The sequence below is a fragment of the Colobus angolensis genome, unplaced genomic scaffold, assembly GCF_000951035.1.
Source record: "Colobus angolensis palliatus isolate OR3802 unplaced genomic scaffold, Cang.pa_1.0 Scaffold118, whole genome shotgun sequence".
NCBI lineage: Eukaryota > Metazoa > Chordata > Mammalia > Primates > Cercopithecidae > Colobus > Colobus angolensis.
The window spans coordinates 7,891,936-7,918,240 of NW_012112919.1; the positions used below are offsets into that span (position 1 = coordinate 7,891,936).

Below are 26,305 nucleotides of genomic sequence, written 5' to 3' on the forward strand. Positions count from 1 at the left end.
ATGATTCTAATATGACATTCTAGAAAAGGGAAAACTAGGGAGACAGTAAAAAGTGATTGCCAAAGAATGAGATCATGTCCTTTGCAGGAACATGGATGGGCTGGAGGCCATTATCCTTAGCAAACTAATGCAGGAACAGGAAACCAAATATTGCATGTTCTCACAAGTGGGAGCGAAATAACATGGACACAAAGGAGTAACACACTGGGGCCTACCTGAGGGTAGAGGGTGGGAAAAGGGACAGGACCAGAAAAATAACTATTGGGGACTAGGCTTAGTACCTGGGTCACTAAATAATCTGTATAACAAACCCCCTTGTCATGAGTTTACCTGCACATGTACTCCCGAACCTAAAGTAATTTTTTTTAAGTGGTTGCTGGGGGATTAGGGAAGAAAGGGATGAACAGGTGAAGCACATAGAAGTTTTAGGGCAGTGAAACTATTCTATATAATTCTGTAATTGTAGAAGATATTATACATCTGTCCAAGTCCATACAATGTAAAACACGAAGAGTGAATCCTCATGTAAACTATGGACTTCAGGCGATAATGATGTGTCTGGTGTGGGATATTGATAGTGGTGGGAGGCTGTGCATGTGTGAGGACAGGGGATATATGAGATTTTTTTGTTCAATTTTGCTGTGAACCTACAACTGATTTTAAAAAATCTTTTATTTAAAAAACTTTTTAAACTATACTCTAAAGATGAAATCAAGAGTAATAGGAGGGTCCTCTGGACTCAAGAATGACTTCTTTTTTTTTTTTTTTGGTAGAAACAGGATCTTGCTATGTTGCCCAGGCTGGTCTTGAACTCCTATTCTCAAGAGAGCCTTCTGCCTCAGCCTTGTAAAGCACTGGGATTATAGGCATGAACCACTACACCCAGCCAAGATTGCCACTTTGTATGATGAGGCTGGAAGGACCCCATTGTTTCAGGATTTTGCTACAATATACAAAAACCAATCTGTGAAGACAGTGGCTGGGCTTTTTTCCTGCCTGATTAGTTCAGTGGACATACAACTTGGACCAGAGGATCTGGGTTTGAATCCCAGCTCTGATACTTCCCAAACTGAGCTGTTTTCCTTATTTGTAAAGACTAAATGAGATCACATATGTCAAAGAGCTTTGTAAACTCTCAACACATACAAAGTGTTACTCTTAAAATGATTTATAAATGTATCTTAAGAATGTCCCAGATGAGTGAATGCTGGTTAGGATGCATGACCACACCTTAGTGTGCTCCTGGTCAGCTCCTGACTTTGAGAAAACACGGATAGGAAGGCCCATGTCCCAGGCACAAGACAACCAGCTCAAAGCAGGGACAGGCAATGAGAGGTGAAAGAGACCTAGTCCTACAGCTGTCTGATCTGGGTGCAACTTGCAATGGGAAGGAAGGGACAGAAGCTCTAAATAGACCCACCCCAGGACATAATACAGCCACCAGCCAACAGGACAAGCAGCACAATTCCCAAGCATCCTCTTGGTTAAACAGATAAAAGAATGGCTGCCATACCATTTCTGTGAAGGCTGGGGAGCAGCATCCACAGAGCAGAAGTCAGTTCTGCCGAGCTTCCAAATCCCATATGCCTGGCCATCGCAACTCTTTCCACACCCAACAAATGAAGCAATCTGGGGCAGCCAACACCTTGAAAGTTTACTGCACAGGGCAATCTACAATGGGGCCAAGTGCTAAAGCAAAAATTTATTAAAATTCATTTATACAGTGTTTTAGAGACAGAAGTAGAATCTTTGACATTCACGCAATCACCTGTATTTTCAGAACTGCTTTGTGAGAAGATGGATTTCTTTGTCCTCCCCAAAATAAGATATTTCTGTCTATACTCCTAAAAATGATGCATTTATTTACACCACCTTTACAAGAACAATTCTTTGTGATCCCAAAACCTGGCCAGAGAGTGAGTGAAAAGAGACAAACAGAACCTTCTCCAAAATGGTAGTCCTCACAACAGAGGTGTAATGCAAGAGATACATAAAATGGCAGCTCTTGAGAGGAGTGTGAGCACACCCAGCGGGGTAGGCAGCCCCTAGCTGCGGAGTGTGGCCAGCCGGGACTGCATAGCCTCCAGAGCCTCTTCTTCCTCCTCCTCATCTGAGGCAGCCATCGCTCCTGAAGGTTCTGGCTCTGGTAGGGCATCGGTCACTTTACTGGGTGCTTTGCCCAAGGCCCCTGAAAAGAAAGAGCGAAGATGAACACCACATTGGCTTAAGAAAGCAGCCCCTCAATCTTCCCTGCCTTTCATTCCTGGACCAATCTGACCAGATACAAAAATGGGACCGTAAATGAAGTTGTTTTGGGGGGGGTTTTACTCACTCTGGGAAATGTGCAAATAGCTACCTGTAATGATGCCAAAGTCATAATAATTGTATAAGAATCTTGGTTCTGAAGCTCCTAATCTAAATTCCTAAATGCTACTGAAAACTTTAAATCTTCTTTCTGAATAAAACTAAACTATTTGTAAATCTTCACAAAATATTTTCTTGGAGTAACTGTCTTCCTTTCCCCAACAACTTAAAACCAACAAATAAAATTTAAACCCCACCATTTTTTAAATTAAACATAAAACTCAGAAAATCTAGAAGTAAAAAGTTTAAAAACTCATTAACCATCACTTGGAGATTACTATTTTTATCATCTCCCTTCCAGACTTCTATAGACATGTTTTTACACAAAAGTATGTATTTCAGTAAAAAGGCTTTAATCACATATTGTAAATATCTTTCCATGTTAATGAGTATATTTCTATATCATCTATCACAATATATATAGCATACCATTAAAATAAATATAACACAAATGATTTTATTAGGCATTTAGTTTGTTTCAAACTTTTCTTTTTTCTTTTTTTTTTGAGACAGGATGTCTCTCTGTCACCCAGGCTGGGGTGCAGTAGCATGATCATGGCCAACTGCAGCCTGGACCTCCTGGGCTCAAGCAATCCTCCCCCCTCAGTCTCCCAAGCAGCTGGGACTAAGGCATGTGCTACCACACCCACCTAATTTATATATTTTTTGTAGAGATAGGATTTCACCATGTTGCCCAGGCTGGGCTCCTGAGTTCAACCAATCCACTTGCCTCAGCCTCCCTCAAAAAGTGTTGGGATTATAAGCATAAGCCACTGCACCTGGCCTTCAAACTTTTAATTGTTATAAAGAATGCTACTACAGACATCCTTGAGTTAAATATTTCAGCACATTCTTAATTATTTCATTAAACTCCCAGAAGTCAATATGTTAGGTCAAATACTGTTTTTTTTTTTTTTAATACATATTTTTTTGAGATGGGGTCTCACTATGGTTGCCCAGGCGGGTCTCAAACTCCTGAGCTCAAGTGATCCACCCACCTCAGCCTCCCAAAGTGCTGGGATAACAGGCGTGAACCACTGCACCTGGCAAGGGCAAGGGCTTTTGAATGGCTACGGTCAAATTGCTTTCAAGAAAGTCTATACCAATTTAAAATCCCAACAGCAGTATATGAGAGCAGTATCTTCCTTTAAAATCATGAAAACTCTAAAAATGTTAAGAATTATTTGTGTTTTTTTAAAAGATGGTTATGGACATTGTGCTTGCTTTTCAAGAAATAAGCTGCATACTCTAAAATGTTAAAAATGTAGAAGGGAGTTAATGCCTAAATAAAAAGCTACTAGCTAATTTAGTGAATGCAGGAAGAATGGCCATAAAAGGAGAAGAAAGGAGGGATCTCATGGTCATACCTGCTGTAATTTCAAACAGAATTCTGTCAATTTCCATTTCTGCTTCTTCCTCCATTTCTTCCTGATCGTCCATGCTTTCAAAAGTGTCCTCTAACATCTCTTCTATGATCCCAGCCTAAACACAGAATAAATATGTCACTTCTGTCAACTGTTAAATCTGTTCCCATCAGACACCCGACACATCACCTAGACTGAGCTGAGCCTAAGTCCAGTCCATCCTTTCAAGGGCTGACACACAAGACAGCTGGCCAAAGGAAACACTGGATGTTGTCCTCTCTGCAGAAATGCAAAAGCCCCAAAGGGAAACAGCTCTCTAAATTTAACACCCTAGGGGTGGGGATTGCTACTACTGGCTGTCAGCAGAGCTTCCTCAAGTAACCCAGACTCAATATAATGGCAGCACCTGAGAAACAGCTCGCTGACAGATGAGTGTATTTCCAGTGCCGTTTTGGAAAGCATCTGCCCTAACACTGCAAATATAATCCGTGAACGCAGGGGTTGGAATATGGTATGAAAAGTAGTTGAAACCCTAGTAGACGCTGTGATAACAAATGCCAACAGCAGGGCAGAAGCCAAAAAAGGCCTGGAGAGGACTCCAACTTGTCCAGGTTACATCTGCCAGAATGGGGTAATCTGGTAGGTCTGCAAGGATCAGTTAACCAAAATCTGATGACCCACTCCTGGGGGGACTAAGACAATATTTCTAGACCCAACAAGGTAAAGGCCAGACACTTTTCTGGAAGTCCTGTGCCTGGCAGCGTGCAGGAGCCAGCCAGTTAGCCTCCTCTGTTCTCAAGGCAGCAGAGCACCACTGCAGGACACAAGCAAATGGCTTTAACACTGGCCCAACCCAACCTAGCCCTGCAGTCTTTGTGCTCAGCAGTTCCTCAACTCCCATATAGGGCCCTATTGAATGTTCTTTGTTTGTTACTGAAGCAAAGGGTTGGAACAGAAACCTCCAAAGTCAACAAGGGGGCTGCTGACATCCCTGGGCAGAACAGGTACGGGGGGGTTGAGTGGCTGTGGTGGAGGGCATGGGTTCAGGTTTCTGAGAAGCTGCTAGAAAAAAAATCCTGGTTGTCTTGCCACCTGAAAAAACTAAGTCCCTTGCTTTGTACCTTGACGTTCTGGTGATTCAAGGAGCAGAAAGTCACATGTAGCAGCTCCGGCCCTGGCTCCCTTGTACTCAGCCAGGGTACAATTCTCAGTGACTATGCTGAAGGGTTCAGATTTAAAGCAACCCTCTATCCTGCCTGCCTGAATCTAACTAGCACCCTATTCTGCCCATCCTCATATCCGTTCTGTCCAACCAAAATGAACAAATAAATTCATGTTCACCCAGGTGGAACCCTAGGGCCTTCCTGAATGGGATCATCTTAGTACTGGGAGCTACTGTAAAAGAAGTGCAATAAATGCTTGCTAATTGGTTAAACAGAGTCCACCAGAATCCTAACTGTAATAGCCCTTCACACTCTGGAGGTAGAAGTTGTCATTTATTTATTCATTCAATCAGCAACGATTCATCAAAGTCCTGCTCTGTGCCACACAATAGGATTGGGGATAAACAGAATGACTAAGATGTGTTCCTGCCCTTGTGAAGCTGAGCCCCTCCTGGGGCCTTCAGAATCTACCAGACGCAAGCCTTCCTCCAAATCTGTATTACTCCCAGTATTCAGAAACCATTATGAAAAAGATCCCAGATTCTGAAAAAAGGCTTCCCTCTCAGATCCTGGTGGCTCTGAGTTAAAATGAGCAAGCCTGAAGGCACTCCAAGAATGATCTTATTATCTGGTTCTAGATGAACAGTGATCACCAACTTGGGGGCAAGACACCTACATGCTATTTGTAAAGGACATACCCTCCTGACCCATTCCTTCCTTACTGCTACTGCCCAAGGACTTCTCATTCAAACAACCTGGGCCCTGGGCTTTCTATGTTGTTTTTCTGCAATTTTCTTTTCCAGCCCCTCTCTCCCGTGCCCTAAACCCTGTATACAATTCAAGTTCATAAATGAAATTCACTGAGATGAAGGGAGGCGATTTCTACGCACAGCCTCTATACAAGAATTTGAGGTGTACACTCTTGGTTGTCAGTCACAGGTCTGCAGCAGGAAACAGCATCTGTGTGAGGGACCTCCCATCCTCATTTCCACTGTGACAACATCAGACATCAGTGCCCCAACTCCAGATCTTCACTTACAACCAAGGTGACCTTAGGAAAACTACCTGATGACTCAAAGGCTCAGTTTCTGTCTATGTAAAAAGAGGACAAAAATCCCTGCTTCTCAAGATGGCTAGAAGAACAGACTAGGAGATAGGACAGTGTGTGGCTGCCGGGGCTTGGCAGCAATGCCTTCTTTATATCCCTGTCCTTGTCTGAAGGCCCCGAGTACAGGTCCTTGCCAGACCCTGATCCTGGGGGTGGCAGGTATTGACGTGCTTTCTATTTGATTCTCAGTCTCTCCCTTTTTAGTTTAAAACAGGGATCAGCAAACTACAGCTGCTGCAGGCCAAATATGGTCTCTGCCTGTTTTTGTAAATCAAGTTTCTTTCCATCTCCTTGCCTATGTTGGACCCCACAAACTTTATTTCCTTGATCCCTAAATGGTTGCTCCTTGGATCCCCCACCTCCTCTAGAGCTCTGGGTAGACTTTTGCTATTTCTACAGAACACTCTGGCAATCTGACCCAGACTCTGCCATGCTGAGCTCAAATGGTTTTGATCAATGTTAACAGCTACTCCTTAAAATTAATTCTGTCTAGCAGGTGTAGTCTGTTCATCCCCACCCACCCTCATCCCTGGATCACTGCTACTTGCTTAGAGTGACTCCGGGGTTTGGAAAGGAAAGCAGGGTTAGCCCTACGTCACCTTCATCATTTCTTTGGACAACTCCCTCATGGTGGCCTGAATTTCTGGAATCTTCACAAGACTTTGCATAGCCTTCATCACTTCTGTGCTCTTCTGCAAGGAACCAGCCACTCGCAAGACCGCTGAAAGATAATGTGTACAGTCAGGATTGTTCAACAGGATGGAATAAAGAGACAACAGCCAAATTATGAGCCATTCCAATAAATAACAGCAGTAGCAGATGGACTCCCAAGGTTATTTGTGTGCCTTTAAATTAATTACTGTCCTTGTTGACCAAGAGACTGACTTTTCTAAATTGTATGCTATCTGGGTTACTACTGATGTGAATTCAGTGAGCATGCACACCAGATGACCAATCTGGAGAGTGCCCTGAAGCCACTCTTGACTTTTAGGAAAAGAAACCAGCTCAGAGTAACTGTGACACCCAGGAAAATTACAAATAGGAGGAACAGCTCCAGACCTTGTAAAGGCCACACTAGAAAAGAGAAGGCTTTAGAACCCAAGTAGAGCTCCCCATTCACCGCCTATGGACAATGTCTGTTCGGTATGGAGCCAGCTTATCACTGGTCCTCAGAAAAATGAGAGAAACTAGGATAGGTACAATGAATATGTGTATGTGTGTCAGTGTGAGGTGGTTCCTTACTAGAGAAAAACCTTCTGTAGTCTGAGATTATATGCCTACTACAATCTTCTTTATAAGAAATCATGGTAGTATCAAAAGATCATTGCCCTCAATGTCTTTAACATGTCAAAGAGTTGGCAACCATCCAAACCTGTTTTAAAATTTCTGAGACTTGAAGTTCTGAGAGCTGTCATATACAAGCTGTTCCCTAAAACTGGCGCACAGACTTCCTTCCTCCTGGCTAAATCAGGAGTCACTATAGGTTTACCTCTGGTGGAATCCAGACTCTAGGAAGCTTTCACATCTAAGGGAAAGCAAGAGTGACCAGAGAAATGCCTGTCTGACATTTATAGCACTATGTATTTTCTAAAGGAGTAAGGGAGTTTGCTAGTTGCAGAGAACACTTCATTTCTCTTAACACTGACATGGGAAAATAAAATATTTATTAATATTAGTAGAATGACAGAGGAAGTGTCAAGAATCTGTGAGGCTGAAATAAGCAATAAATTACACATGCCATTAAAATGATATAAAAAGTTATAGAATGTTAAAAGTTATTATTGATTATATAAAGATGGGAAGGGTAAAAATAAAGCAAATTCCATACAGTTTTGTTTATAAAGCCTGATGTCTACATGAGCCTGTAATTGTATTATTTTATAATTTGTGTCCTGATACATCCTTATATATATTATAAGTTGCATTATTATTTGCATCCTGAGTCTGTAACCCAGAGAGAGTACCTGAACATGGTATGTGTTCAATAAACTTCTTTGAGCTGAATTAGTGAAAATAAGTAAACAGATGGGAGACATGGAAAAAACTATGACTAGAGAAGTATTTAAACACTGAGTCATTTGTATTTTGAAAAAGGTATAAATTTCTCATTATTAGAAGGTACAAGAAAGGAAGAGTCAATGTTGTAGGAAAAAGAGGACACAAAAATAAACTTAGAAATAAAACTTACTACAAAAACATTCAAGTTGATAACCAATCAAAATGGATTAGGTAAGTGGATTTTTAAAAGGCCAGACTAATTTTATGTTGTACACTTGAAACTCAAGACAAAGGTGGTTGCTATGGTTTGAATATGTCCCCTCCAAAATTCAGGTGCTGCCACTGTGATAGTATTAAGAGGTGGAGCCTTTAATAATACTGATATTTTATGAGTTAATCATAACATAAAGTTTAACTTTAGAACTCAGGGAAATCAGACCTTACTCTTCACAGGCTGCTAAATGTTCACCCAGCGAAGGGCGATGGTGTATGCTTACAGCTCAGCTCGGAACAGTGCAGAAGCAGTGAACTTGGTAAATAATTCGTTGGAAAGAAAGAAAGTGTAAAGAAGTAAACATGCAAAGCACAATATGTTAGAATTTATTGCAAACACTTTCAAGATTTGATAACTGTGGGAGATAGGTCATTTCAAATCTTCAAGGTTTGTTGAAATATTGGTACAAACTACCTAGAAGGGGAGAAAATCAGCTTTTGAGATACTCTAGCTTCAAATGACAGATTCAGCTGAGTTAACAGTAGTGGGAATTATATGCCTTTTCACTTTTTAAAAATCTTTTAACTCCATTTCTAATTTTTTAACAACACTATTACAATTATGTTGTTTTACTATTGTATGCAACAATAAAAATAGTGGTAACTAAAAAAAAAAAAAAAAGGTGATTAGGCCATGAGGTTCCACCCTCGTGAATGGATCAGGTGCCCTTAGAAAAGGGCCTGCAGGAGGCAGTTTGTTCTCCCTTGCCCTTCCTCCTGCCATGTGAGAACACAGTATGCCTACCCTCCAGAGAATGCAGCCCTTACCAAACAACCAACCCTGCCAGCACCTTGATCTTGAACTTCCCAGACTCCAGAACTGCATAAAATTAAATTCTACTCTGAATAAATAACTCAGTCTCAGGTATTCTGCTATAGCAGCACAAAACAAACTAAGGTATAAAAAAAATGTATTTCCTATGTTCCAAAAGGAAAAATGAAATAAGACGGGATGGCAGGTAAAAATTATTTCATAATAAAAATAGCCAGACCTTCAAAAGAATGAGAAGGCAAGCCACAAGCTGCAGGAAAATATTTGTAAAAGATATATGTGATAAAGGACTGCTATCCATAACATACAAAGAACTCTTAAAACTCAATGAGAAAATAACTGAACTTAAAAATGGTCAAAAGACCTGAACAGATAACTCACCAAGATGATATATTAATATAAATGGCAAGTAAGCATATGAAAAGATGTTCAACATCCTATGTCATTTGGGGACTGTAAATTAAAACAATGAGATACTACCAAAAACCCATTAGAATGGCCCAATACAGACCACTGACAATACCAGATGCTGGTGAGAATGTGCCGCAACAGGAACTCTCATTTATTACTGATGGGAATGCAAAATGGTACAGCCACTTTGGAAGACAAAGTCAGACACACACCTACCATATGATCCAGCAAGTGTGCTCCTTGGTATTTATCCAAATGAATTAAAAATATGTCCACAGAAAAACCTGCACACGGATGTCTTATAGCAGCTTTATTCATAACTGCCAAAACTTGGAAGAAACCAAGATGTCTTTCAGCAGGTGTATGGATAAACAAACTGGTACATTCAGACAATGGAATATTATTCAGTACTAAAAATAAATGAGCTCTAAAAGCCATGAAAAGACATGGAAGAAACTTAAATGCATATTACTAAGTGAAAGAAGCCAATCTGAAAAGGCTACGTATTGTATGATTCCAACTATATGACATTCTAGAAAAGGCAAAACTATGGAGACAGTAAAAAAAAAAAATCAGTGGTTGCCAAGGGTTAGCAGGGAAAAAAGATGAATAAAGACAGCACAGAGAATTTTTTGGGCAATGAAACTACTTTGTATTTACTGATACTATAATTGTGGATAGCATTATACAGGTGTCCAAACCCATAGAATGTACATCACCAAGAGTGAATCCTATGTAAGCTATGGACTTTGGGTGATAACGACATGTAAATAGAGGTTTATTAATTGTAACAAATGTACCACTCTGGTGTGGGATGTTGATAGTGATGGAGGCTATGCACGTGTGAGGGCAGGGGTACATGGATCTTCTGTACTTTCTATTCAATTTTTCTCTGAATCTAAAACTGTTCAAAAAATAAATTTACTAAAAAATAAAAACAACTATACCCTGAAGGTGAAATCAAGAGTAATAGAAGGGCCGTCTGTATTCAAGATTGCCATTTTGTATGATGAGACTGGAAGGACTCCAGTCCTTAATATCAGTAGAATGCAGCAACACCTGGCATCAGGCGTTTCCTCCAGAATCTATAAAACCAACATGCCAGAGAGTCGTTGGGCTTTTTTTCTGCCTGATTGTTCTAATGTACATATTACTTAGACTAGAGATAATTGGGTTTGAACCCCATCTCTGCCATTTCCTGTCATCTTCAGCAAGCTGAACTGTTTTCCTTATTTGTGAAGATTGAATGAGATCACATGTCAAAGAGCTTTGTAAATTCTCACGCACATACAAATATAAAGTGCTACTGCTGAAGCGGTTTATAAATGTATCTTAAGAATGTCCCAGATGAGTGGGAATTGGTTAGGATGCATGACCACACCTTGGTGTGCTGCTGGTCAGCTCCTGACTCTGAGAAAGCACTGATGGAAAGGCCCATGTCACATGTACAAGATAACCAGCTCGAAGCAGGGACAGGCAATGAGAGGTGAAAGAGGCCTAGTTCCACAACTCTGCTATAATATAAGCCACTGTAGTAAAGTTTTCTGTTATTTGCTGCTGAACATATTCTTTAGCTAATACTACAAAAAAAGCAAAAATATCACCCATTATATTTTATGAAGTATATGTAACACTAATTCTAAAGTCTGAACAAAACTCTAATCATAGAGTTGCCAGATAGTATTCTAATGAACTCAGGTGCTATTTAAAATACTAAAACTATCCTCAAATAGATTGTACAAACCCATTAAGACCAAAGTAGATTCACATTCAATAGGCATGGGTGGCTTAATCTAAAAATACCACATTCAAAAACCAAGAACACATATTATATACTAAAATATAAATTGCATCAGAGTAGTGACTGCGTCCCACTATGTTAACAATATGCTGAATGTACAGAATGCAATCAACAAATAGATGCTGAATGAATAAATGAATCAATCCATAAACAAAGCATTATTTAATGGTAGAAAGTCCCAGAAAGCATGTGTTAGACTGAAAAAGAAATTCCTATCTAAAATCTTCAAAAGACCACAGCATTCAAAGTATCATTATATATTTAATTAAAATGCCAAATTTCATGCTTAAAAATAGTTAAAATGGCAAGTTTTCTTATGTATATTTAACTATAATAAAAAACTTCTCCCACATCCCCCCAAATAGGTTAAAATTCTACAGAAAACATTATGAAGTCAGCAATGTAAAAATTAGAGGAGTATGAAATAAACTGAGCAGCATTCCATTGGTCACAGCTCTTTCTGTTGAAATGCCTTCCCTACCCCAGGCCTGTCTGGAGATCTCTCTGGATTCAGGCTCTCTCCAACTTCAGGGCCTTTCCACGTGGTCCTCCCTCAGTGTGGAGTGCCAGTCTCACTGACAGCTCCATACTGTAGAGGCTTGGTGGACAAAGTTAAAAAAAAAAAAAAAAAAAAAAAACCTTCTCGTTATGCACATGTACCCTAGAACTTAAAGAAAAAAAAAAAAAAAAAAAAGGAATGCTTTAAAGTTTGTATTTATCCTTGTGCAGGGCCACATTAATCTTCTCAGTAGTGTTTCAATTTTAGTATATGTGCTGCCCAAGAGAGCTGGAGTGCAGTGGTGTGATCTCAGCTTACTGCAACCTCTGTCTCCTGGGTTCTAAGCGATTCTCCTGCCTCAGCCTCCCAAGTAGCTGGGATTACAGGCACATGCCACCACACCTGGCTAATTTTTGTATTTTTAGTAGAGGCAGCATTTCACCATGTTGGCCAGGCTGGTCTCGAACTCCTGACCTCAGGTGATCCACCTGCCTTAGCCTCCCAAAGTGCTGGAATTTACAGGCGTGAGCCACTGTGCCTGGCCACTAGATTCCTTTTATTTGGGGGAAGACTCACTATTTTATTTCCAGTGCCTAGCACTGTGCCTGACACGGCCGACAATCAAGCATTTGTTGAAAAAACCAATAATTGAATTTAACACTGAGGTGGTTTTATAAAGACTCAAGTGCTCCTACATAGAATGAAAGATTTAGTATTGGGTCAGAAATATGTTTTTTCTTTCTTGTATTGACCATAAAACTTCCAGAACATTTCTTTATTTAAAAAAAAAATTTCGGCTGGGTGCAGTGGCTCACCCCTGTAATCCCAACACTTCAGGAGGCCAAAGTGGGTGGATCACGAGGTCAGGAGATAGAGGCCAACATGGTGAAACCCTCTCTCTACTAAAAAATACAAAAACTAGCTGGGTGTGGTGGCGTGCGCCTATAATCCCAGCTACTTGGGAGGCTGAGGCAGGAAAATCACTTCAACCTGGGAGGTGGAGCTTGCAGTGAGCCGAGATCACACCACTGCACCTCCAGCCTGATGACAGAGTGAGACTCTGTCTCAAAAAAAAAAAAAACAAACAAACAAACAAACAAAAAACATTCATATGACAAATAGCAAGGAGAAGGAAAGAGAAGCTCATTCTCCCAGTGTTTTTAAATTATAGACAGAACATCCACATACTGGTGACAAAAAGCAACTGATGTAGGAAAAGAAATTAAAAACCAGAAATAAAAAAGGTTCACTTTTAAACATTTCATCAAAGAGAATTTTGAAGACACAGAAAAGTAAAGAAGTATCATTTCACCAAACACGAGATACGGGTGGCAAATAAGCACATGAAAAGATGTTCTTAATCATTAGCCATGAAGGAAATGCAAATTAAAACCACAATCAGCACCATACACCTATCAGAATGCCTAAAATGAAAAACAGTGACAACAAATGTTGGAGAAGATGCAGAAAAACAGGATCACTCATACATTGGCTGGTGGAAATTTAAACCTGTACGCTTTTATAGCAGCTTTATTCATAATAGCCAACAACTGGAAGCAACTCAGAAGTCCTACAATGGGTGAATGGTTAAATAAACTGGTATATCCATATAATGAAATACTACTCAGCAATGAAAAGAAATGAACTATGGATACATGTAAACACTTGAGTTAATTTCCATAGAAATATGCCGAGTGAAAAAAGCCAATCCCAAGAAGTTACATAACTATATAACTCCATTTATACAACATTCTTATAATGACAAAATTATAGAAATGGAGAATTAGTGGCTGCTAAGGCAGAGATGGGAGGAAAGTAGGTGTGGCTATACAAGGGCGACATGAGGGATCCTTGTATTGATGGAAATGTTCTGTAGTTTGACTGCATCAATACCAATATCCTGACTGTGAGATTGTACTCCGGATTTGCAAGATGTTACCATGGGGGGAAAGTAGGTGAAGGGTACACAGAATCTCTCTGTATTATTTCTTGCAAATACAGGTATACCACATGTATGTGAGTCTACTAGTTTCTAAAAACAAAAACCTTAATTTAAAAAACATTAAAGCATGTAAAAATAAAGTAACATTACAACCCCACACCTGATACAAATGAAAAAGGGATATAATACACATAAAAACAATTTCTGCTATAAATATGACCATGTTATAATATCAACAACTAAAGATGGAAGCAAAGTAACTAAAAAATTAGTTTCATAATCAGTAGATGTGGAACCCAGTGAAAATATTCTGAAAATAATCTGGACACCAATAATGAAAGCAACAAAAACAGAGAACTCTTTCTACCTATCACAGGCTCTCATGGGAATTATTAAAATTTTAGTTAAATTTTTTTAAAATTAGCAAATAAAAATGGGGCCAGGCATAGTGGCTCACACCTGTAATCCCAGCACTTTGAGAGGCCCAGGCAAGCGGATCACTTGAGCACAGGAGACCGAGACCAGCCTGGGCAATACGGTGAAACCCTTTCTCTACAAAAAACTAGCTGGGTAAGGTGGCTCATGCTTGTAGTCCCAGCTACCCAGGAGGCTGAGGTGGGAGGATCACCTGAGCCACGGAGGTTGAGGCTATGTGAGTCATGATCGCACCACTGCACTCCAGACTGGGCAACAAACCCTATCTCAAAAATAAAATAAAAATAAAATGAAGTAAAAATAATGTTAAAAACAGCATCAAAAACATGCAGCTCATTGGTAGCAAGAGCCCAGGGGAGCAATACATTGACTCAACAGACCAACAGTGTGGGTTTTAAAAGCCAACTTAAAACCGGCATTTACAAACACAATGAATCAGATTATAAGAAAATATGAAATCTGATGACATTTCACAATAATGATAAATGAAAGCTCAGAGAAGGGATATTAAAAACATTTGAGCCTCAAAAGTAAAAATCCCTTGAGAGTAAGACACTTTTTCCTTGTAACAAGAAAAAAAAAAAAAAAACAGTTAAAGGGTACATCATGATTTCCAAAAAAATCTCTAACACATAATAATAATGAACAGAAAGATAAAAATCAAAAGGAGATAGTACAAACATTGTATAATATGGTGAACCAAAACCAAAAGGATGTCACAGAAGAGTATCGAAACCATGTACATTTCAGAAACTTTAAAAATTTAAAGTCATGTTTATTTATGACTTACATGCTCCACTTGAAAAAAATAACTTGAAGCAGTTTATCAAAAAGATGTATATGGCAGATACAATAAAATAAATTATAAAACGCTCAAAAGTGTGAGTCGATTCCATAAATGTGGGCTGGAGTATCTCAGCAACCACACTATTGGCAGTTTGGGCTGGGCAATTCTTTTGTTGGAGGCAGCTGTTTTATGCATTCTAGGGTGTTCAGCAGCAACCCTGGTTTCTGCCCACTAGATGCCAGTAGCAGCACCCTTTTTCCTCCTAGTTGTGACAACTGAAAATGGCCCCAAATACTGTCAAATGTCTCCCAAGCCCCAGTTGAGAATCAGTGGCCTAGGCTAATAAAAGCTACTGCAACTGAGATTAAGTTTAGCTGTGAGCATATCAACAGCTAAAACATAAAAGTTAATCATGTTTTGGGCTGTAGGACACTCACTGGTAAAAGCAACACTGTTTCACTAGGAAAGACTTTTTTTCAGGCTAGCTTCTAAGATAAATTTCTTCCATGGCTTTTAATATTAAGGAATATTAAAGTATATAATCTTTATTGACTGCACCACTAATTGTATAGAAGTTATAGAAATAATCTTCATGTGGCTGTTTTCCTATCCACCACAAAAACGCAAAGGAGGGCTGGGCGGGTGGCTCACGCCTGTAATCCCAGCACTTTGGGAGGCCGAGGCGGGTGGATCACCTGAGGTCAGAAGTTCAAGACCAGCCTCGTCAACATGGTGAAACCCCGTCTCTACTAAATATACAAATATGAGCTGGGCATGGTGGCGGGCGCCTGTAATCCCAGCTACTTGGGAGGCTGAGTAGCTTGAACCCGGGAGGCAGAGGTTGCAGTGAGCAGATTGTGCCATTGTGCTCCAGCCTGGGCAACACCAACAACAACAAAAAGCAAAGGAATACTATGAAAACAGCTCAGCAAAGGCACTGCTGTGGGAAGTAAAACAGGAGGATGGAGAAGGGTTTCTGAGGATCCAGCTTGCTAACAGGAATTGGACTTTAAAATTCTAGAGGGATGACTGCCTAGTGTCACTCTCACTTAACGCCAATGATGTGTTTTTATATGGTATTTACAGAGTATAAAATAAACATTCATATGAATAACAACTAAAATTAAATATGAAACAATCAATTTGTGAGGAAGGTAGATGATTTTTTCACTCCCTTTAAAAATTTCATTTAATGTTGTATTTTGCTTATGTAGGGGCAAATATTTCATTTGAAAAAGACAATCATGCACTATAGAATTGAAATCTCTAAAAGTTTTGGAGGGGAAAACTTAAAATCCTTGAATAAACACCATCATGAACAACACATGACACGGATATGTATTTATTTTAGAAGATTACTTATTATTCAGCAAGCCTTAAAGAAACTGAATTTTAATCTTGCATATGCTAGATCACAATTTAATATTAAATGCAAAATTTGTTTATTTAAGGGCTCAAATTTGTAGACCTGAGTAATAAATGTGTATGGTATGTATAAAATGACATAATGTTAGAATAACAAAAGCAAACTGCAGGACAGTTCGTATAGTACTCAAATAGTAGCTACCAGTGGGTAAGGGGGCTGAGGCCAAGACAAAGAAATTGGTGAACAATTACTTTTATTTTACATATTTCTACAGCATTTTAAAAAACAATAAGTCTATATTAGTATGTTCTCACACTGCTATTAAGACACACCTCAGACTGGGTCGTTTATAAGGAAAAGAGGTTTAATCAGCTCACAGTTCTGTGGGCTGTATAGGCTTCGGCTTCTGGAGAGGCCTCAGGAAACTTACAACCATGGTGCAAGGCAAAGGGGAAGCAGGCACATCTTCACATGGCAGGCAGGAGACAGAGAGAGAGAGACAGATAGGGGAGGTGCTATACAGTTTCAAACAACCAGATCATGAGAACTCTATCATGAGACACCACTAGGGGGATGGTGCTAAACCATTAGAAACCACCCCCATGATCCAATCACCTCCCACCAGGACCACCTCCAACACTCAGGATCACAATTCAACATGAGATTTAGGTGGGGACACAGAGCCAAATCATATCAAAATCTGTAACACTTAAGTTAAAAATACTAGAAAATTATTTAAAAATGTGTTTTGATTTAACAAATTGGTTTAAACTTCACAAACGTTATGCTTGACCCCAAAGATCCATAACTTGCAAACTCACTTTCAGGTACTCCAATCAAAGCACAGAAGAAAACAAAATAAAAGGACAAAGGTAGCTAGGTGGATGTACTACCCTACCTGGGCCTCCCTTTTATTGCATGGCCTGCCCCTCTAGACACACTGTCATCAATATATAAGAACTTGGAGCTCTCATGCATCTCTGCCACTCAAAATCCCACCATAGCTCAGCATTCACACCTGCCCCACTGCTTTAATAGTAAAATATACATACATTATTTTAACCCAAAATTATACATAACATAAAATTTGTAATGTATCCATTTTTAAGTATATAGTTAAGTGGAAGTAGGTACATTCATTCACATTTTTGTGTAATCATCACCGCCATCCATCTCCAGAACTTTTCTCATCTTCCCAAACTGAACCCCTGTACCGTCACTCAACTCAATCCCCATTTCCCCTTACCCTTGGCAGCCAACACTCTACTTTCTGCATCTACATTTGAGAATTCAAGGTACATCATGTAAGTGGAATCGTGTAGTATTCATCCTTTTTTGAAGTGCTCATTTCACTTAGCATAATGCCTTCAAGATTCATCCATGTTCTTATAGCATAAGTCAGAATTTCCTCCCTTTTTAAGGCTGAATAATATTCTATTATACAGATACATCACATTTTGTTTACCCATTCATCTGTCAATGGACACTTGGGTTGCTTCTACCTTTTGGCTATTGTGAATGCTGCTGCTATGAACATTGGCATCCAAATACCTATTTGAGTCCCTGCCTTCCATTCTTTCAGGTAGATCCCAAAAGCGGAATTGCTGGAGCATATGGTAATTCTATTTCCTGCCCCACCTTTGAACTTCTCCCTTAACCCTCTCTTCCAATCAAAACACATTCATCATCTGTCTTACACTACAAGGAGCTGCTGTCAGAAAGCTGTCACCTGGAAAGTATCTAATCATGACAATGTATTAATACGTGACAAGGCTGAACAGATTACCCCTCCCCAGAGGCATCTGCATTTTAATAGGGGAACATCTTAAGAAAGAGGAATGACTTTGTTAAATCTTGGCTTTTCAAAGCAGCAACAGGCTAGGGGTGGGATGGGGCCATGGAAAGACAACAAAGACATCTCAGGAACTTTGGTTAGTTTTCTCTTTTTCCACTCCCAAAATGTAGTCTTTTCCTTCCTGCCCTGTCCCAAGTTCTATCCTGGTACCTACTCTGCTGTATTTAATCTCCCAACAAGCAACATTCCACTATTAACCAACGCAACAATGCTGTCTAGGAATCCTTCCTGCCAGCAAAAGCTTAGGCGCTGCAGAGGCCAGGTGAACCAAATAGCCACTGATTTCCTGGGGCTAGTCTGATCAGCCCAAGTGAAGACTCCTCTCTTAGACCTGTTCTCTCCCTGTATTTCCAGTGTCTGTTAATGGCCTTAAAGTCTCTTTCCAGGCTCAAAGGCTCAGAGCATCTCAGCCTTGTTTATACCTTCACTCTGCACCTGTTCTTGTGTCTTCTACTCCATTCTCACTAGACTAACCATTCCCCTACTCCACTCCTTTACCTCTCAGGTCCCACTGCCTCCAATCACAATGGACTGTCCCGCCCTGCACCTGTGCTCTGTGCTTATAATGTGCTAAAGCTTTCAAATGTCTACAAAATAATTTAAATTCCTCAGCCTGATATCTCAGAACTCTGACTCCAACTTACCTTTCCAGCCTCACCTCCCACTGCTCCCCTTCATGCATTCCTGTCAAACTGTTTCCTGAACATAGCCTGAAATATTTCAATTGTGCCTTAGTACACCTAATCCCTCTAGACTCAGATGCTGCCCTGATTCTCCCCAAAATACTTTTCCTCTTAACTCGCATTGCACTTTATCTGCATTGCTACAGCACGTCTTATTTTGAATTTGTCTTTGAGAAACCTTGCTCTTCTAACAGCTGTAAAAACTGTCATCTTCACCTCCTTGCTCATCCTCTCCAGCCATCCCTCCCACTTGCTCAGTACTCAACCTCCCAGACCTTCCTTCTGTGCCAGGAATGCTCAGTTCTTTTTGGCCCTAGGGCCTTCACATATGCTAGCCATCCAAGTTGGCACACCGCTTCCCACGCCCCCACAAACTTAATAGTTCATCTTCCTTCAGGATTCATCAGTGCCTGAAAGGAGCCATCCCTGATTCTACATTTCTCTTTTCCATTCTCCCAGTGCATATCACAGTTTGCAATTATAAATATCCATTTGAGGCCGGGCGCGGTGGCTCAAGCCTGTAATCCCAGCACTTTGGGAGGCCGAGACGGGTGGATCACAAGGTCAGGAGATCGAGACCATCCTGGCTAACACGGTGAAACCCCGTCTCTACTAAAAAATACAAAAAAACTAGCCGGGCGACGTGGCAGACGCCTGTACTCCCAGCTACTCAGGAGGCTGAGGCAGGAGAATGGCGTAAACCCGGGAGGCGGAGCTTGCAGTGAGCTGAGATCCGGCCACTGCACTCCAGCCTGGGCGACAGAGCGAGACTCCGTCTCAAAAAAAAGAAAAAAAAAAAATCCATTTGATTATTAAATTTATTATTTTTAATTTTTATATTTCTTCAATTATCTGCAATTTACCCCATACCTAGAGGGCAGTGATTGTGCCTGTAATATTCACGATTTTAACCCCAGTGCCCAGCAGTATGCCTAGCACATAATAGGGCTTTTAAGAGATATTTATTAAATGAATTAACATTTTGGTTTTTGTAGCTCAGTCTATATGCCTGAAAAGACTAGGGAGGGCAGGTACTCAGAAAGCCTATATTTAAATCTAGCTTCCCCTACCCTCCTCCCTTCCACTCTCTCCTCTGCCTCCCTCCCTCCCACCCACCTCTTTCTTTAAAAAGAGAAGTGGGATAGGAAAGAAGAGGATGACTGGGAGAAGTTCTGAGAAACAGTATACGGAACATAAGAAAATTTCAAAAAGACAACTATCATTAACGAAAGAAAATACTGCACCAACGAGGAAGAACAGAATGATTTTTTTTTTTAAATAAGAAACTGAGAACTCTTTCTTGAAAATTAAAGTTAAGATAGCCAAAATAAAGAATTCATGAGAAAAAATGGAAAATAAAGTTGAGGAAATTTTGCAAAAAGTAATTACACAGACAAAATTGATCATGATAATGATGATAATATTTAGAACCTATCTATACAGCAATTACTATGCCAGACAATGAAGTGAGCCTCACAACCTGCTTATGAGGAAGGCACTAACTATTATTATCCTCAAAATGGAACATGGAAAAGATAAGAAAATTAAAGGACTAGTCTGAGAAATCCAATAACTAAGACTGTTTGCTTTCAGAAAGAAACAGAAAATAACAGTGCAAAGGCAATGTACATGCACACATCCAAGCACTGTAGGATACAAGTCCCCAGGACTGAAAAGATGCACCAAGGAATAGAAGGATACAATGCTTTTCTTTTAGAAATCCATATGGAAATACTAATAGATGAAATTACAGTTCGTCCTCAATATCTGTGGGTTCAGTGTTTGTAAATTCAACCAACCAAAGACAACAAAATATTCAGTATCAAAAATATTCAACAACAATGAAAATGAAAGGCTGTGTCTGTACCAAACACGGATAAGCTTTTTGTCATTATTCCCTAAACAATATAGTATAACAATTATTTACATAGCATTTGCATTGTATTAGATATTACATCATTAATCTAGAGGTTAAAATATACAGGAGGATATGTGTAGGTTATATGCAAATACTACTTCATTGAGCATCCACAAATGTTGGTATCTGTGGGAATCCTGGAACCAACCCCCTGTGGACACCGAGGGATAAATGTATATGGATTCCCAGGTGAAAACATAGGGACTAGGTGGGATGAATATAAATTAAGTAAAATCAGCCAAGAGTTGACAATTGTTTAAGCTGGGTGATAGGTACATAGAGATTCATTTGGGTATTCACTCTGCTTTTGCATATGCTTAAAATTTCCATAATAAGAAGTTAAAGAGAAAACAATAAGGACAATTCAAACAATCCAACTTCTCTCCTGAGAATAAACTTTTTTCAGACCTCTGTTTATCCACTTCTTTATTTACACATCTACACAAACACATCCTCTATTTACTTATTTACAGAGTGCTATCATGCTATATATACTGTTCTGCAACTTGATTTCTTATTAAATGATGCATCATTAACATCTTTCTATAGCTGAATACTATGCTGAAACCTGAATAAATCATAATTTACTAATTCAATCCTTCACTGAAGAAAAATAAAATGTTAACAGTTCCCCTGTTACAAACAACTTTCTGTTGTTGGCTTTACTTATGTGTATTTTACTAATTGGGTAAAAATGCCCAATGCCTATAATTGTACAATTATAAAACTATTTCAAAAACAAACTTAAATATAAAAAAACTTCAAAAATCAATAAAATTCACATTAACAACATAAATTTCATGTGATACTTTGCTGAACTAAAACACAACTTATATAATGTGGGTTATGCTACAGATAAAATACTTGAGAACTATGCATATATATATACTGTTCTCATCTATCTGTCCGGCAACTCCTTTCCCACTTTTCTCCATTAAGACTACTGAGGTTGCAGTGAGCCGAGATGGCACCACTGCACTCCAGCCTGGGCAACAGTGCGAGACTTTGTCTCAAAAAATAAAATAAAAAAAGACTACTTAAAATCCTTGCATCAGATGGGATTTCTTTGGTAAGGACATTTACATAGTAAGTTGGGTTTTCCTCTTTTCACACTGGATTGCCACAGTGAAATGTGACACCAAACCTCAAAAACAAAAATGCAAATGGGGGATTGAAGTCTCATGAAACGCATCAATTATAATGTAACCCAGAGTATACATATGTTTAATTTTTTAATGATGCCAAAAATTAAAATAAAAAAAAATTCTCATAGTAGAAAGACTGGAAGAAGAGAAAGTGGTGGGAGAAGGAAAATCAAGATTTTTTTTATAGGCATATCAATTTTGAGATACCCCTTAAGACATCTGAGTGGAGATGCCAATTATGCACTTAGAGATAAAGTCAGCCCTGAAGATAAAAACTTAAAAATCAATGGCATTTAAAGGCATGGGGTTAGATAAGATCAACTAGTGGGAGTAAAGATGGAAAGGAGCAGAGGATCTAGAATAGAACCCTAGCACCTTAACATTCAGAGGCCAAAGAGCAAATACTTCACTTTTCAATTCTGGTAAAGCTACAGTATATATGAAACAAACAACTTAACATATTGTTATGGGTGTATATTTAAACAATAGGCTCTTATGTGCAGTGCACAGGGGAGCTTTTGTTATGTATACTGCTGAAAGTGTATGATAAAAGAGTTTTTTCCATGCAGACTAATGATTACTTACTATCACTGGCTGAAAAGGTATTTTGGAATCAGGATACAGGAAGAAACGGCAAAGAAAAGAGAATGCTCTAGTTTAGTAGCTCTGAGAGAACTATTAACACAAGATAACATTTCTCAAAAATAAAATAGTATGACAATACCAATTAAAAAGGTATGAAAAAAAGAACTCATGAACTGCTGCTGGAAATATAAATTAGTAAAGCTTCTTTGGAGAGCAATTTTGTAATTCTAGTAAAATTTAAACCCAGCTATTTACTTAGCAATTCTACTTCTGAGTATACAACTGTCCTAAACCTTTACACATAGCAAAACCTGAAAATAACCTTAATATCCATCAAAAGGGGAACAGAAAAATAAAATGTGATACACCAATGTAATTTCATCTAGTAGTTCAAATCAATGGACTACAGCATGCTCTCCCTCTCTCTCTATATATACATAGATCATTTTATTGTGGTTGCTGTTGGGTTTTTTTGTCTTGTTTTATAGAGACAGGGTTTCATTATGTTTCCCAGGCTGGTTTCGAACTCCTGGCTCAAGTGATCCTCCTGCCACAGTCTCCCAAAGGGCTGGTATTACACGTGTGAGCCATTGTACCCCACCTACATTTATCCATATGAACATATTTTGAAAACAATGATAAATGGAGAAAAAAGACGCAGAATGGTATCTATAGTATGATACCATTCATATAAATTTTAAGATTCACAACAGTGGTTTTCTCTGGAGAGGATGGGAGAGAAGAGAATGAAACTGGAAAGGGGTAGTAAAGGAGCTTCAACTTTTGTAATAATGCTTTATTTCTTTTATAATATAGAAGCAGGCAAATACAACAAAACGTTAGATTTTATTAGTTCTGGGCTAGGTGCAGCGGCTCACACCTATAATCCCAGCATTTTGGAAGACTGAGGTGGGTGGATCACTTGAGCTCAGGAGTTCAAGACCAGCCTGGGCAACATGGCGAAACCCTGTCTCCACCAAAAAAATAAATAAATAAAATATAAATTTTATTAGTTCTGCATGATAGGTACATAAAGATTTATTACATTATCCTCTGCTTTCATCTCCACAATTGGAAAAAAGAGGCTGTGCATACACTGCTTTATTCATAGAGGAAAAAAGGCAAAATAAGCAATAAGGAAAGAGTGAAACATTTTTAAACAAGCTTATCATGGTCAACTGAACATGTGTCTTTTGAGCATGTTGCAGGAAAAATTGAGAATAAATCTGAAACTTTCAAGCTGGCTATAAAAGACAAGAATACTTGAGCTTTCAAACATGACAAGATTAAACTATTTCTTTATGGCACTGATACTCAGTTTGGTCAAAAGTCATATCTAGGTGATATATCCAGTATTTCAAGAACCTAAAATCATCACTTTAGGGCTGAAATAACATGGTATTTAAAAGTGAAGATAGGCTGGAAGTGGTGACTCATGCCTGTAATCCCAGCACTTTGCAGGGCCGAGGAAGGCAGATCACCTGAGGTCAGGAGTTTGATACCAGCCTGGGTAACATGGCGAAACCCCATCTCTACTAAAAATACAAAAATTAAGGGGGCGTAGTGGTGGGCACCTGTAATCCCAGCTACTTGGGAGGTTGAGGCGGGAGAATCGCTTGAACCTGGGAGGTGGAGGTCGCAGTTACCAAGATCGCACCACTGCACTCCAGCCTGGGTGACAGACTCCACCTCAAAAAACAAAAAGTAAATAAATAAAAGATAGTCTTGATAGATTTTTTAAAAGATGATGTGGTACAAACATTTTGTCATTTTTTTTACTCTTTCCCAGCCCATGATTATTCTCTTCAGTATCTGGAGAAAGAAACTAATGATACATTAATGGTTAGGCATATTTTAAAACCACATTTGAATGTTAAAATTGAATGTGAAGAAAATACCTTCAGAATGAAATACAACCAAATAATGCATTAGAAACTCATTTGGCACCATTCTATAAATTAAATCACTTCATCTTCTAACTTCTTTTGAGTGTGATCAATGAAGTATCTGACAGAGAGTTGAAAATATTCTTTAGTGAAAAATTTCTCCATGATTTCTTTCTTTTTTACAGACACAGTCTTGCTATATATATTGTCCAGGCTCAAGCACAATGGTTATTCACAGAGGTGTAATCATAGCTCACTGTGGCCTCAAACCTCTGGGCTCAAGCACTTAATTCTCCTTGCTCAGCCTCCTTAGCAGGTGGGACTACAACTGCATGCCACCATGCCTGGCTCTCCATGATTTCTGAGTCTGTATTCAATGTAAGTATCTGACAGTCATTTGCTGCCATTACTAAAGAATTATAGTTCTGAGTTAGAACTACTTCATAATGTAATGGAAATTAAGAAAAGAAACCAACTAGATGAACGACCACAAACAGTACTGTACTGGACACTGAAAGGAAACAATGTTTATTCCTATTTTAAATATCATGAGTTCCTAAAAGTCATCGAAAATGGACAGTTCACACGTATGCTGAATACCCATAATGTGGTCTACAGATTCCTAAGATGTGACGAAGCATTAGGTAGACAGAGATGAAGGAGAAAAGGAGATGAGCCAAAGCCCCACAGCCTGTTGTAACATTTTGCCTGGGGCTGCTCTGGGACTAGGACAAAGGTAGAAAACTCTTTTCTTCAGTCTCCCTCCAAACATCTAAGCTGGCCCCTTACTTCTACAACTGAATTCTCAGGTCACTTGATAACATTGTTCAATATATTCTAACTTCTAAACAAAGCAGATTTATATGTAGATTTCATTATTATTTAGAAAATACTAACAAAAGAAAACAACATTATTATATTTTGCATTTGTACGACACTCAACACTAAGAAAATACAAAGAATAAAAACCAGAGTAGAGTTTTTCCTATTCAAGGAACCCATGTTGATAATAACAGCAACACTGGCATTACAAGCTGACTGTAAGGTTAAGTGCAGCCTTACCCAGCTGGTTCTTCATCCCCATGAGCACTGAGTTCATGTGCGCTTTGGAGGCATATAGCTTGCTCACGGCCTTCCTTGACCTGATCATCTCCTTGGCCAGAACTACACAGACATCCTTCTGGCCCTTCTTGGCAGCATCTTTCACAGATCGTTTCACTTTTTCTTCTTCTCTTTGGATATCTAAATTTAGAACAGAACACCAAAAATCAAGGGTAAGTCAGGTTTATTGGCACTCAAATACATTCTTATTGTGATCCAAATGTGTCTATTAAGTAGAAAAACATATAGAAGGACAAACATAAAATCAAAATAACATAGTGAATATTCATCATTTCCAGAAACAACATCAAAGTAGTTTAAAAGAAAAGTACAATCCTATTACACTTGACAAAATTTCAAAACACCCTTCTTACATTTGTTGGTACTGGCCCTAAGAACTTAAAAAAAAAATTACTGTAAATGCATTCCAGAGCTTGCTCCAATAATCAATAAGTAGTATTCCCACAATCATAAGAGTACAATTTCTATACAGTCACTAATCATTTCTAGAAACCTGCAACTTAAGGAAAGCCTGAACATATTATAAGTCTCATACCAGCATCAGCTAAAGGTAAAATATGTCTTTATTATATGCTTTATGATCAGTAGTGTTTTCTCCAATTTTTAAAACTGTGGCAAAATACATAAAATATACCATCTTAACCATTTTTAAGTGTACAATCAGTGGAATAAAGTAATATTCACATTGTTGTGCAACCATCACCTCCACCCAGAACTTTTTTTTTTTTTTTTTTGAGACGGAGTTTCACTCGTTCACCCAGGCCGGAGTGCAGTGGGGCGATCTCGGCTCACTGGAAGCTCAATATTATGAAGATAATCAATTTACTC

General features: G+C 39.0%; 1 protein-coding gene across 4 annotated transcripts in view; it reads right to left on the reverse strand.

The window, feature by feature from the left end:
- Positions 1–771: 771 nt before the first annotated feature.
- The window catches only part of CHMP3 (charged multivesicular body protein 3), a 58,285-nt gene continuing 32,751 nt past the window's right edge, over positions 772–26,305 (reverse strand). For all 4 annotated transcript variants that reach the window (XM_011964297.1, XM_011964272.1, XM_011964288.1 and 1 more), the window contains 4 exons: positions 25,418–25,597; positions 6,599–6,720; positions 3,732–3,846; positions 772–2,188 (listed from right to left, as the gene is read on the reverse strand). In XM_011964297.1, coding sequence (XP_011819687.1) covers positions 2,046–2,188; positions 3,732–3,846; positions 6,599–6,720; positions 25,418–25,505 — 468 coding nt within the window. In that variant the 5' untranslated portion in view covers positions 25,506–25,597 and the 3' untranslated portion in view covers positions 772–2,045. The remainder of the gene's footprint in view (positions 2,189–3,731; positions 3,847–6,598; positions 6,721–25,417; positions 25,598–26,305) is intronic.